Genomic DNA, 15,011 nt, shown 5'->3' with positions numbered 1-15,011 from the left:
AAACTTAAAAGCAAATGCATTTAATTTTGAAATATTTTACTTGAGTTCAAACCGTTAAGATCATTAGAAAATACTTTAGAAAATTGATAAAGTTCGAACAATGAACTCAATCAGAAATATGCTTATTGAGTTAGAAATGATGCTATTAATTCCAGTGATAACCGTTTGTTTATACTGGGTTTTCCCTGTATGTATATAATCTGAGTTTGCCAATTCATTTTAATTCTGGTTGTTTGCTGGAGTCTTTCTGACCCGGAAGCTCTAGATAGAATCAAACCTCATTCCCAGCATTGGCAGTTGTCCAAAGCCTCGCCAAGAGCTTGGCGACTTGTTGGAGGGTTCTCAGTCATGCTCTGTGCCCACAATAACCTTTATATTTTAATTTCCACAAAACCATTTCCCCAAGACATTTGTGTGTGTAGCCCAGTTTACTGAAGATTTGGGGGCGCGAGAGAGAAATTTATATCACAGGGATAAAGCAAGTTAAAATTGGGTACTAGATGGCCCTGCCCTTCCAAAGTCCCCGGTGTTGCTGCAGCTGATCTTGAAGCTCGACACTCCTTTCTCTCTTTTTCATTCTTCTCCTCCTTTTTCTGGACATTCCCGCTCTTTTCTCTGTTTCCTCCCTCTCAGGGTATAAAGTCAATCTTTCCCCATTTTAATTTATTTTTTAATTTTATTTTTAATGTAGAGCAATTAAGCTCTCACCAGCTCCAACAGTCAAATGAAGTTTGGTGCCTCCATTTACATGTTAAGGGAAGTTATCTCATTAGAAACCATCCCTTGTGAGGTCCTTTCTGCCTAAATTCTGGGACAATGGCAGTCCTTCTCGCTCATTTCTGTCTGTAGGTGAGTATGGAGTTGGGGGAAGAGGAGGTCATGTATAAAGGAAAGGGCAAGACCGTAGCTTTGGGCCAGTTGGGGTTTGTATTCTGGCTTCTCCATTTCCGGCTTACGTGAGCCTGTTTCCTTATCTCTCCTGTGGGCATAATATTACTTTCTTGCAAGTTGTAGAAAGGATAAAATTGAATAACACACAAGTTGTGGAAAAGATAAAATAGAATAACATTTCTAAAGCACCTGGCTCAAGGCAGGAGCTCAAGAAATGTTAGTTTCCTTTCCTTTCAAATAATAAACACTTTCCTTGAGGGTTACATATGTAAACATTAAATATTTATAAATTGCATAATTCAAGAAGATTAAATTGAAAAGGAATCTTACTTTGGGCTTTTTGATGAAATAAATAATTATCTTTGCTTGTCTTTGCTGCAAATCTGTATTTTTATATGCAGCACTGGGTCTCCTAGTGATGTTTATGGGCAGTTCTCAGTACACTGAGACTTGATTGAACCCAAATTCTCTTTGCAGCTTCATAGAAGTTGTAAATATTAGGTATTGATGGTGTGATTTGAGGCCACCTAAGTGACTGAGACCTAGTGCTGTCCCTGAGGTATTATTTCCAGGTAGGGCCCATCAGAGCCGAATAGATAATGAAGATATAAACACTAGTTAAGGCCTGTGGTTTGATCTGATGACGCTGTCAGCATAATGAAAGTGGATATTTTACCACCAGAAAGGCCTCGCCATCTGTCTTCCCTCTGAAGCAGAGCAGAGCATAGCTCCCGATGAATAAGTGATTGTTGTCAATTAGGCTGATATAACCATCGGCAAAGGCAGCCTGTACACATCCCATGCAGCCAGATTTTAAATTCTGGAGTGCCAGGGTTTATGTTAGAAACAGTGGCCAGTGTTGTATTTCATGTTCTTAGAGGCAGGAAAGACTAAACTGAAGACTTTAACAAAAGAGATCTTTTTCTATTGTTCAGTCAATGACCTAGGGGTCTGTCAAATCCAGCCTGTAGCCTGATTTGTACAACTTGTGAGCTAAGAATGGTTTTTGCATATTTAAAGGGTAGTGAAAAGAAAAGACAAATATGCAACAGAAACCATATGTGGTCCACAAAGCATGAAATATTTACTATCTGGCCCTTTATGGAAAAAGGTTGCTGATCCCTGGTCTGGAGGGTTTGAAATAGCTCAGATAAATGAAGGCAAAATGTAAGGATGATTGACTTGTTCAGTTGTGATCTTATTTGTGGCAACCGATCTTCCTGCTTTAACAAAGCTTAATGGGCATTCTCTAGGATAAATATAATTACATTTCAATATTTAGTTGCATGGGGTTATTCCAATTTTGTCCAGGAATCAGAGTCTCTTTTTGTTGTTCTAGAAGTAGCTCATATGTCTGTCCCCTCCCTGTGAAGCCCCCACCTGTTGCTTCTTCACCACAGCTCACCTGTTTGAAAGCTCTTGCTACCGTCTCCCCTTGCCTGAGAGGGGTTGGCAGGGGCTAGCTTAGGAAGGGCTGCCGAGGGGTTTTCCACCTTATTCTGTGCATGCTGAGTGAGGCTAGGGAAGGATTTTCAGCAGGGGAGGGTGTGATCAAAAGCCAGTTACATATACTTGGTGCAGAGTGTGAGCCCTGGGAAGGGAACATCTGTGGGGGCTGCAATGCGCAGACTGAGTCTCCTGGAAGAAGCGGAGCCTGGGTTAGACCCTGAAGGATGGGGATGGGTTTGGACGAATTCCCGTTGGTGTGAGGGAATGACTCGAGGAGTGTCCTGCCCCGGCTGGAGGCTTTTATGGTAGTGTGAGACGAGTTTTGAGCATCAACGTCGCCAATTTATTGGGAATTTTAAAGTGTGTGGGATTCCAAATCCAGTAGCCAATGAAGGGTCCTTGTTGTTTCTTTTAAAAAGGAACAGTATGTGTGTGTGTGTTGGGGGAGAGTGAAATGACAATCATGAACTTGACTACTGTTTGTTAAGCTCTAACTCAGTGCCAGGCACTGAGCTAAGTGCATTGCATGGATCATCTCATTTAATCCTCACAACAACTCTGTGGGGGAAGCTATTGTTATCCCCAGTTTGCAAGTGAGGGAGTTTGGGCTTGGAGAGTTTAACTAACTTGCCCAAGGTTCTGAAGTTAATAATGGGCAGAGCCATGATGGTCTGACCAGGAGCCCAAGCTCTTAACTCCTGCACTTCTGAAACAAGCTCAGTGTAAAACATTCTAACAAAACAGAAAAGGGAAGAGCAAAAAGCAACTGAAATCCTGCCTTCCGGGAATGACCACTTGGATGATGATCTTTAAGACGTCTTTCTATGTATATGCACAACAGATCTGTATGCATTTGAATAACCCAGGCCTGGATTGCATAAATCCTGTGCCTGCAATTTTTACATAGACTGCACCATACTATATATCCTAATTTTTTTTCCACTTAAAACTGATTTTCTAATTTTTGTAAGTGGGTGCATAGTATTTCACTTTGGCTTGTATTCTCATCCGTGGAACCAGTCCTCTGTAGGTCATGGCAGGTTCTTGAGAGAGAAATCATTTGAGAGCTTTTTGTTTTTAAACTTGTTAACTGAGTCTCATGCTTTCTCACTTTCTCTGCAGCATGCCCTTGATGCTGACAACGCAGGAGTAAGTCCAATAGGAAATTCTTCCAACAACAGCAGTCACTGGGACCTTGGAAGTGCCTTTTTCTTTGCTGGAACTGTCATCACCACCATAGGTATCCTCTCGTTTGCTAATATCTTTTCCTCTGCAGGCCATCCTGAGTCATGGTGCTCAGTCCACGTTTTGTCCTCATAGAAGATGTGGCAATTTGAGGTTCAAAGGAGGCTTATGAAACACCATCATGTTAATGTAGCAGTTGTAGTGACTTTCAATAAAAAACAAAGCAGAATGAAGAATTCCCTTTTTCAAAGTGAAAGACTAGGAAGCCTTTAGTTTGGGAGGACCTGATGAAAAGGTTAGAGTGAAATATCAAAATATGAATTGGTCAGGTGAGCTCAAATTCCTTTATTAAAGTTATATATGAAAGAACCAAAATGTTCTACAAAGTTTGTTATGAAAAACAGCCGTCTCTGCCCCTCTCCCTTTTTTCGTCTCCTCAGGGCAACAGCTTTCATCTCTTTTGTGTGGTTATTTTAATATTCATCTCCATGTCTTTAAATACCACACTTGTATAGCCACTTCCTGCATTTCAGATTATTTCTTGACTTCTCCTTGTGGAAGGTGAGGAATTAGTTGTCTTTCTTCCTCCCTGCCCCCTTGTAGAAGGGCTCTTTTCCCAATATAGTTTAATTAGATCAAAAGTGAACATTTTTTTGCTAATTTGAATTTTTTTGACTAGGTGAATATTCTTCACAACTGATCATGTGGTGATCTATGATTACTTCTTTCCTGCGCCAATTTTTGTCTTAGTATATTTGTATGTATCTTTTTCCTGATACTTGGGAGTTTTGTATTTTTGTCTTGGGGGTTCACTTTATAACTATAATTCTATATAATAACCTCAGTGCTCTGTTCCTTAAGCAGTATCTCTTAGTTCTCTAGTGGAGGTGATGACATCTCATCTCTGTCTCCTTCTCCACCACACAATTTTAGTTGACACCATCTTTTTACTGTTTACTTTTAAATTATTAAATATGTGTATGCTTCCGTTAGATGATTTGCTCACTTTAAATGATAACTCTTGGCTCTCAGCTGTTACTTATAATGCAGCCAGTGAACTTGCTCAGCATCTCAGCTTCTTTCCCTCTTCCGCCACCAATTATTACTCATATCATTCTAAAACATCAGGATATAGAATTTACATTCTGTTCTGTTACCTTGATATATTGCTTTTAGTCATGGTTCTACAGTTAAACATTGTCACTGTTCTCTGTAGTCCTTTTGCCCTGGTTTTCCTCATCATCACGTGCTTGGCTGAAGCTCATCTTAAAGTCATTGCCTTAAGAATGGCTCATGGGAGCAATATTCCGAATCCTTGCGTTGTTCAAAATGGTAGCCTTACACTTGAAGGGCATTTTGCCTGGAAATGAAATCCTTGACTCACGTTTTCTTTTCTAAGGGTCTGGTAGGTATTATTTCACTTCTGATGCCTATGCTGCCATAGAGAAATCTGATGCCAGACCAATTTATTTTTTCATTGTATAAGTGAGTTGATCTTTTTGCTCAGCTACTCAAATGATTATTTCTTTATTTTTCATCGGATAACACTACTATGTTTTGTTCCTTTTATTTTAGGATGGTTTTCTTGATTGTCATCTTCTCATTTTCTCTGCTGTATTTTGTTTTCTTTTATGGGAATTCCAACTATAAATATATCATAACTTCTTTGTCTTCTATGTCTATCATTTTCCCTCTGCTCCTTTTTTTTTTTCCTTCTTCTTCTTCCCAAAGCCCCCCAGTACGTAGTTGTCTATTCTAGTTGTGGGTCCCTCTAGTTCTGCTATGTGGGACACCACCTCAGTATGGTTTGATGAGCAGTGCTAGGTCCACGCCCAGGATGTGAACTGGCAAAACCCTGGGCTGTCAAAGCAGAGTGTGTGAACTTAACCACTTGGCCACAAGGCTGGCCTCTACTTCTTTTTAACTCTTAAAATTTGGTTTTTGTTGTGGTAATTTTATCCTCTCTACTCCTTTTTTGTATTTTTCACAGTGCTTATTCTCCCACTTGCTCCTTCCAATTTTATTTTTATCTTTGTGATCATTAGCAGATTTGTTTTCCTATTTCTTTCCTGAATCCCATTAGCTCTCATTTCCTCTTCACTTGTGTCTCACCGTTTCTTTCCTGATTTCTTGCATTTCTGCTTTGTGGTTTCTCTGTGAAGATTCTCAAAGGTAATTACTTCATACTTGGTCACAATTTTTGTCTGGTTGGGGCACCATTTTTCTGCTGAGTGTCTTTCATCCATTGGTAACTTTTGCTGTTTTTTTTCACATTTTTTTTCTTTTTTCTGAGGAAGGTTCACCCTGAGCAACATCTGTGCCAGTTTTCCTCTTTTGTTTTTTCCTTGAGGCCCCTGAGCTAATACCTATGCCAGTCTTCTGCTATTTTGTATATGGGTCACTGCCACAGCATGGCTGATGAGTGGTGTAGGTCCACGCCTGGGTTCCTAACCTAGGAACCCTGGGCTGCCGAAATGGAGTGCACTGAACTTAACTGCTACACCATGAGGCTGGCCCTCAGATTTTTTTAATGGAAGCTTTATATTTATGCTGGGCGAATTTCTTTTTAAAATATGTGTGCCAAACTAACTAGATTCCTGTGCCAGCTATCTGCTGAATGTTTCCATGGGGCCGGGGAGAGGAGAGCAGGGAGAGGCTGGGTAACCTTCCAGGTAGCACATCCCAAGACTCTCCTCTTTCCGGCTGCCAAAGAGACAGAGGGCTTCCTGCAAATATGGCCCACCTGTGTTGTTCTCTATATAGTCCTGCCTCTTCTGTTTTTCTGGACCAGATTAAGTTCATGAAGGCTTCTGTTGCTACCCTTCTGCACCCTATATCCACACTTGGTGCAAACAAGAATATCTCTTTTGAAGTTCAAGGTGAGACCATCACCTTCATAATTGGATTTTTGCTGGCACTTTCTGAGGTTTGCCACTGATGGGCCCTTTCTTCATTCTCTGTGTTTTTTCTCTTTCTTTTTTCCCATATGGCTTCTGTCCAATCTCAGTTTCTTTGGGTAATATTTACACATATGGTGAAATCTCTAGATTAGATCTCTCTCCCAGTTCTGCTGAAAATGAGTTTGAGAGTTATCTGCTCACATACAATAGTGAAATCCCACTGCAATAAAAATTCTCATTCAGAAGAATGGGAGACACGCAGTAGTCACCAGTCCGTAGCCATGACAGACACGCATTGGGAGGCCCCTGTGCCCTCACAGTGGGAGGATTCCTTCATTAGCACCTGTTTATACTCTCTGGGAGGAACTCCCTTATCTATTGCTCTCTGAGGCCCAGCCATGCCTTCTGGGAAGTTCTTCCCTCTCCCTTATCCTTCCTGCCCACATGTTAAGTGAGTGTTGGAGAGTATGCCTTCCTTGAGGATGCACGTCTTTGATGCTCAACTTCTTGTTGGCACAAGTTCCAGAGGCTAAGGGTTGTTTTAGAGGCAAAGGTTTTGTTTTTGTCTTTAGATGTAGCCTTTAGGAGCTGTGTTGTTTCTACATAGGTGCAATCAAGAGAGTTGTGTGCAGTAAGAAAATTTGGGATGAAAGAGAATTGTCATTCTTTTAAAGAAAGCCTCTTAATGTAATTACATGACATCGTATGTTCATACTTGCAAATCTGCAAATATGTTAACATCAGCTATTACAGATATTAGAGGTGTGCATTACACTAGTGGGTCTGGGGTCTAGAAGCCTTTTCAGACACTCCAGACTATGTTAGGTCGTAATAGTCCACAGTCTCACAGCACTCAGCGAAGGAAGCAGGATGGCCTGGAACCGTGCGGTGTGAGGACAAAAAGTGCTATAATCCTCCATAGAACCTGTGCGCATCACTCTAGTAGATCAGAGAAGGCACATGTCAGGTTAAATTGTGTTCCAAAGTCTGGTTATTGAGATGGGGAAGTGTGTCATGCATTTTAGGAGGATTTATAGTAAAATAATCAAAATTGAGAAAGTCTGGGCCACGTCGAGAGGTGCGTTTTGGAAAATGCACCCTAGTACCTAGAATTGGATCTATGAGACATTAGTGTACATTAAAGAAGACAGAAAAAGGAAAATCTTAACTTTCTTGTTTTATGAAATGGCTAAATCCATGGCTTGTATGATGCATTGAAAAACACTATAGCTACATTGGAATGTGCGTTGATGGTATTATTGTGTCAACTTGTTAGGATCCCAGGAGCATGGTTTATTGAACAACTGTGTTCATTGACCCCCATGACCTTATGTGGTTGAGGAATGGTGGTTCCAACTGCCTGATGAGGAACATTTGATATGTAACATTTTCTGCCCTTTTTTATGTGCTTACCCTGGAATCTTCGAGTTTGTGCAAATGACTCTTAATCCTTGGTTTCTGCTGCCCGGCATCCATTCACTTATTCATCCTTGTCCTGATAACCGTTTCCCAAATGATCCCCTTCTCCACGCTTGGCCCCTGGACTTCAGGTGAAGAATCACCTTGTCTAGACTAAGAAATCCCTTGCCTTGCATGTGCGTGACCACAGTCCTTAGTTCAGAGATGGACATGAGATCTGGATTAGGCTGACAAGAACCTGAATTTCTGGGCTTTTGCTTGGTATTTGGAGGAAGTGCCTTCCCTTCTTTCTTACTGGAGGTAAATCTGGAAAGGAATTGGCTCAGAGCTCTGCCAGTCATTTTCTTCCCTTGATGGATTGCTCTACCTCGAATTCAGCTAACACTAAAGAAGCAGAGTAAGAAAAGGGGAGTGATAGATGGGATCCTACTCACATCCCTTGAGGCTTGGATGGAGGTACTCATGAATTGTTAAGAAATAAATGTTAGGGTCAGCCCCAATGACCTAGTGGTTAAAGTTCGGTGCACTCTGCTTTGGTGGCCTGGGTTCGGTTCCTGGGCATGGAACCACACCACTTGTCTGTCAGTGGCCATGCTGTGGTGGGCTCACATAAGAAAAAAAAAGAGAGGAAGATTTTCAGCAGATATGAGCTCAGGGTGAATCTTCTCCAGCACAAAAAAAAAAAAAAGAAAAAAGAGAGAAATGTTAAATTTCCCTATATTTACTGGGGTCAGTGCATTTCTTTTTTGCTTAAGCCAGCCTGCATTGGGCTTTCTATTCCCTAAAACTGAAAAAATCCTAACTAATATGAACTTATGTGTCAGAGATGATAGAGGGCCAGTAAGTATCCTCTGACCTCCATGGCCAATGCCCAACCCTGCTGACCACTGCAGTTGCCATCTCCCACCTCCTTTGGGCCACTTGCTCTAGATTTCAAGTCGTATTGGATGAGCCTCTGGGTTCATGTCCCCATGTCCTGGCTGTTTGGGAGGGTGCTGCCTCTATAGTGTGAGGCACGACCCTGTGTCATACCTAGGCACGGGATGGGGATCTTCCCCCAAATCTGAAGGACAGTGGATGCTGAACAGAAAACTACTACAAAACAAGCATAGAACAAAAACAAACAAAAATAAAACCCAATCCTAACCCCACATCCACTTCAGTATCATGGCTCAGTGTTAGCGCTAGAGATTGGGTCCTTGTTCTAGTCAATGGAAAAAATGCTATTTTCTCTCCACTCTCTTTCTCGTAATTGAAAAAGAATATATTATAAGTTGAATACCATTTAGCTGGCTAAATTTTAACTCCAGTGTGGAGGGTCTGTATAAAGTGATATAATTAGAGAATTCTAAGGAAAACCTTAGTCAATGTTAGTAAGAATAATGTGGTGAGGAAATAATGTTTTTTTCCAGTTATTTAGTGGTAAATTCATTCATCCCATGTGGTAGCAAGGCTTATAAGAAAGCTCAGAGCTCACTAATTCTTCCAGTTCTTTCTGAGAAATTTTCCGCAATTTGGGAGTCAGACAGTGGAGCAGCTGCAGCTGAAGAGCTGTCTTTTCGTTATTTGTGAAATACGCAAACATTAGCCTACTTGCTTGAGTTCATATAATTTGCAACATAATCTTGTAAACATTTCCCTATATTACTAAGTTTCTTTGAAAAACATAGTCTTTGATGGATTCCACTAGGTCTGCCATCCACTCTACAATCACATGTTGTTGGAGGCTCAAGCTGTTCCCACTTTTGTGCTCATGTAACACCACGATGAAAACCTTTGTGCCTAAAGTGTGGTCTTCATCTCTGGTTGTTTCCTTGGAAAGATCCCCGAGGGATTGCTGTGTGGAAGGGCATGGATCTTTTAAAGTCTTGCCAAATTACTTTCCAGAAAGACTCTCATGAGCTGCATGACGTTATGTACTTTTCAGACACCAAAAAATGTTCATTATTTAGAACGTGTATAGGGAGATCTTAGGAATAATAGAGTCTTTTCTGAAATGCAGCGATACCACTCAGGATCAGAGGTTCCTTTCATCTGAAGATATCAAAGCACTTCTTTTTTAAAAAGCATTTCTTGTGCTCAGATATACAGAAAGATTTACAAGTGTATAGCAAAAGGGAATGCATTCAGGCACTTCTCCAAACCAGGAGCCACGCCAGAAGAAAGACTAGACGCTGCTCAGTCTCTGTTGAGGGCGCCCTGCACCCTGTCCCCTTTCTCAGTAACTAGTGCTGGCATGAGAAAGTCCCACCAGCCCTTGAATGTTGACTCCACTGGCTGGGCCCCAGCAACTAGCTTTCCTAAGCTGGAGGAATGATACTGCTTTGTGAGGATGCTCTTCTACAAACCATCACTTGGGGAAGGGCAGCAAATGACAGCATTCTGACCAAAAACTAGGGAATGCAAGTAGATTTTCAGTCTTTGAGCATTTTTGGATTGAGTCACTTGACTCTACCGACTTTGGTGAGAGCCCCTGGTCGGGTCTCAGATGGTAGCCAGTAACTGTGTTATTTGCCTGGTGGCCTCCATTAAGAGTTGTACCTGCCAAGGTACCTGGGCAGCTATTTCTACTTAACCAGCGTGTGAATTGGATGCTTCACCCATGGTTTTGGAAATAGCAATCACTGTGATTAACATTTACTGAGTGCTTACTGGGTGCCAGGCACTGTGCTCCACATATGTTCTCTTAGTCTCGCATTAACCCCTTGAGGTAGGGGCTGTTATTAGCTTCATTTTACTGAAGAGAAGACTGAGCACAAGAAGCATTAAGTAACTTGCTCAATATATCATGGTTAGTAAGCAATGGAGCCTGGCATCATTCGCCAGGACCAGCTACATAATGTGTGGGTGGGACCCAATACAAAATGAAAATGTGGTCCTTTGCTGAAAAATGATTAAGAACATCAAAATGGCAATGACAGAGCAATAAACCAAGCATGGAGGGGGCCCTATGTGACTGCACAGGTTGTACATTCGTAAAACCAGCCTTGCATGTATAGACACTTGTTCTAGAACGCACACTCTTAACCAAATACCAGAGCTGAACAGCATGTGGTTTGGCAAAGATTTGACTTTGGCACGTCAAGAGCAAGGAGGAGTGTTATGTGTATGTTCCTCAGGTTTAAGTCCTCTTTAAACGCCAGGTTTCTCTTCATAAAGGGCTTGTGTTTTCTAGAGAGGAGTGAACAGACTAAGCCCCACCTTGGTCCTTCTCATTCATAACAGACTGTCCTTGCTGGGCTGGTCATCTCCTGCCGAAAGTCACCAGAAGCCGGTTGGTAGGATAACTCCTTGGGGCGTCTTTTGCTTTACTTAAATCCATTCTAATGCCCTGGGCCAGTTCTACCTGACTGATTGCCTCTCTAGAGCCTGTGTCACCCCTTCTCATTTTCCAGGCTTTGTTGCCCCCAGCTGCACCAAGAGATACCCACACCTCAAAGCCAGCCCTGGGCCCACCCAAGTCATTGAGCCAGCCCAGCCTGAGTTATAGACATTTTGTCCCTTGTCCTGGCGCTGTGGGAGAATGGCAGAGTTTCCAAAGGGAGAACAGGAACCAACCATCTGTTTTCTCCTGGAGCTTAGTTTTCCTGGAGACACATTGCTCAGAAGCGAAGCCTTCCCACAGAAAACCCGGGGCGAGATGATAATTGCTAACACTGAGTGCGTGCTTTGTGTCATGCTTCACGTGTATTTAATCTTCACGTGTAACCCATTTCATTTTTAATAGCTATAAGGTAGGTGTGATTAATAGCCCCACCTCTCAGAAGAGGAAAGTGAGGTAGAAAGGTTAGGTAAATTGCCCAAGACCTGAGAGTTAGTAAGTGGGAAAGTCAGAACAGGAATCCCGGTAATCTCTGGTTCTGGAGCCTGTGTACAGCTGTTCCACCTTACTGCAAAGCTCTACCAAGGATTCTGGAAGGATGGGCAGGGTAGTCTAACAGGCCTGGTACAACTAGAGCCAAAAATCCAGGAATGTGGCCCTCCCATTGCCTCAGAGCTAAGCTGCAAAGTATAAGTTTGGGGATTTTTCTGGAATGACAGGATTGAGGGTCAGTCTGGAACAGTCTTTCCACACAGTTCCCCAGAGGCAGGGAACACAAACACACACAGACACACACACACACACACACACACATACTCACCCATGCACAAAACACAGCATTACTCAAGAATGGCGATGACTTTATGTCCAATATGAAGTGTTGGCCTTAAATATATTTAAAGACTTATTTCAGTGTTACTTCATGAATGCCCTTACCTAAGAGCTTGGCTCTCATTTTATTTTAATGTTCTAGTCTGTGAACACTGAACAAAGGACGAGCCTGTTGTAAAACTACCACTATGGCTCCCATACTCCTTTGCATTGGTTTAGAACTTTACAGTTCACTGGTGTTTTCCACATTGTCCGTGAACCCCTCCAGCACTAGGATTTAGGGAGGTGAAGTGAGTCTAAGGACAACCAGGTGGAATGCGGTGGAATTGGATCTGGAACGTCCGTCTTCTCACTTCTCTCTCATGCTCCTTGGATGACACCGGAATGTTCCCTGAGCTCGGTACCTTGCCAGGGCGGTGGGGCAGATCCTCTCTGAAAGCTGGAGGGAGGGTGTGCAGCACTTGTCAGGGCAAATCTGATGCTGATTCAGCAGGTTCAAAACATCAATTTGTTTTCCAGTGTCTGCAATACGTTTCCTTCTGAGATATTCAGACTGAAAAAGCCCCTACGTTCCCTGACAGTGAGCAGGCTATTATGAGACAGTCAAGTAAGAGTCAGAAATGTTTCCACAGGTTACTAGAATGTTGCCACGAGTCACCCTAAAGCTGCATAATGTCAAGCTGTGTAGGCACATTTATTCTCTGTCCAATAGGGCTATGTTGATGTAAATTGGATTATTCTAGAGAGGAATACTTAGAAAAATGGTTTTGTCCAAGTTTCTGAAAGCTCCTGAAAAAACTTCCAAGAGCTTTTTTTGCGCAACTAAATCGAAATGGTGGTGAGTAAAAGAAAGGCCAGTTTAGGAAGGCTTGCCTGAACACTCGTCTAGGACGTGGGAACTGTAATTTAGATAATTTGTGATAAGAGGTTTAAATGATTCTGACTAAAAAGTTGTAAAGGAAAATAGCCAGGTGACTCATCACCCAAAAGGAGGAAGAAACAGTGAATCTTCAGGCCCATAGGAGGATGAACAACAGACCAACCATCAACATTATTCTTTACCCAACGTGCTGGGAACCATGATCCCACTAACTCACCCATTGCATGGCTTTAGAAACAGGCCCCACGTGAGTTACCCTAATATGGGAGAATAGTTAGGTGACTATCTATTAGCATAATATTGCAATTCTCCTTGGCATGAAAGTGAATATCAAGTAATTTACACTCTCATCTCTATACAAGTTGTGCTGATGCCAGAAGACTTTTTCCTCCAGCACTACTTTCTTTAGTCCCATTCATCTACTGTAAGTCCGGTACTCACTATACTTGAGTTACTTATGTAATTGCAGAACTCTTAAGAATGCAGATGTTGATGTTTTCAAAGCACTATTTGAAATACAGCCAGCCCTGGTGATCTAGTGGTTAAGATTCAGCACTCTTACTGCCACGGCCTGGGTTTGTTTCCTGGTCAGGGAACCACACCACCCGTCTGTCAGTTGTCATGCTGTGGTGGCTCATGTTGCTATGATGCTGAAAGCTATGCCACCAGGATTTCAAATACCAGCAGGGTCATCCATGGTGGACAGGTTTCAGCAAAGCTTCCAGACTGAGACAGACTGGGAAGAAGGATCTGGCCACCCACTTGTGAAAAATTGACCATGAAAACCCATGAATAGCAGTGGAGCATTGTCTGATATAGCACCAGAAGATGAAAAGATGGTTCAAAAAGATGGGGCAGCGTTTTTCTCTGCTATACACAGGGACTAGAAGTCAGAATCGACTCTAAGGCACTAACAACAAAAATCTGAAATACGTGTTAATAGAACAGGCTATGAAAGGATTCTTTGGTAATTCAAACGTCCATTCCACCAACAAACATTTGTTTAGCACCTGGTAACCCTCAGTGCAAGAAGTGGGTGGGAGGAGAGGCGGGCCTCAGAGATGATGCAGACTTCCCAGTAAAGAGAAAAAGAGAGCCAGGCAAAGCTAAACGCCACTGTCAGTGGGGGAAAGAGGCATGAGGTCTTCTCTACCCCACTCTTTACTGTTTTCAGGCTTCCCAAGGTAGGGCTGTGTGATCCATGGGTCCTTTCTGAATATATACTAGCCCACATACCCTCCTTAAGGCAGAGCACCCATCACCCTATGAAGGCAAGTGTTGAAGACAGCCACTGTCAGGAGGAGGGGACACCCATGAGATGAGACTGTCAGGGAGAAGCTCTTTTCAAATCTAAAAAGGTCTATGGTGAGTGCTTCTCAGGTGTTCAGGTCTCCCTAAACCAGACATGTCCATAATGTTTGGTGTTTCTGAAAGGGTACCATTTTCCATCAGAAACGCAATTCTGGGTGACCACAAATTTCCTAAAATGTAATCAAACTAAATAGATTAAGATCCAGGGAACCTGGGTCTCCTTAAAACTCCTTATGAGGAGAGAAGGAAGAGAAGCAATGGGACAATGTTCTGAATTTCCTAGGGCCTTTGAAATGAAGTTCTGCTCCCTAAAGCTCATGAAGTGGGGGGATGTAGGAACCCTTTCAGAAGTCTGTGGGATCTTTGGTTCAGTGCTCTTAATTTCTCTGCTACCTCACCACTCTCCTTCTCTCTTTTTAATATTTCTCACCAGGGTATGGGAATATTGCTCCAAGCACTGAAGGAGGCAAAATCTTTTGTATTTTATATGCCATCTTTGGAATTCCACTCTTTGGTTTCTTATTGGCTGGAATTGGAGACCAACTTGGAACCATCTTTGGGAAAAGCATTGCAAGAGTGGAGAAGGTCTTTCGAGTGAGTACTGCATCTATTTAAACCCTGACCTCTGTGATCCAGTTGGCTTTAGCCTGACGGGATCCGGAAGGAGTTATCAGGGTGTTAATGATATCATTATCACTTTGAATGGAGTAGTTTAATGTTATGGTCGTATTTTCTGTTTTGGCCAATGGTAGTCACAGGGACTGTGCCTAAACTCCCTTCTCTTGAGTAGTTTCCTTCTTTAAAGTGCTATTTCTGGAATCAT

General features: G+C 42.3%; 1 protein-coding gene across 8 annotated transcripts in view; it reads left to right on the top strand.

Moving 5' to 3' along the window:
* Positions 1-15,011, top strand: part of KCNK10 (potassium two pore domain channel subfamily K member 10) — a 147,288-nt gene that overhangs the window by 78,236 nt on the left and 54,041 nt on the right. For all 8 annotated transcript variants that reach the window (XR_011432032.1, XR_011432033.1, XR_011432034.1 and 5 more), the window contains 2 exons: positions 3,463-3,580; positions 14,622-14,782. Coding sequence is in view for 5 of the 8 variants with exons in the window: in XM_070249591.1 (XP_070105692.1) it covers positions 3,463-3,580; positions 14,622-14,782 (279 nt within the window). In the remaining 3 variants the exon portion in view is untranslated. The remainder of the gene's footprint in view (positions 1-3,462; positions 3,581-14,621; positions 14,783-15,011) is intronic.

The sequence above is a fragment of the Equus caballus genome, chromosome 24 (genome assembly GCF_041296265.1).
Source record: "Equus caballus isolate H_3958 breed thoroughbred chromosome 24, TB-T2T, whole genome shotgun sequence".
Classification (NCBI taxonomy): Eukaryota; Metazoa; Chordata; class Mammalia; order Perissodactyla; family Equidae; genus Equus; species Equus caballus.
This window is presented reverse-complemented; position numbering and strand designations above follow the sequence as displayed.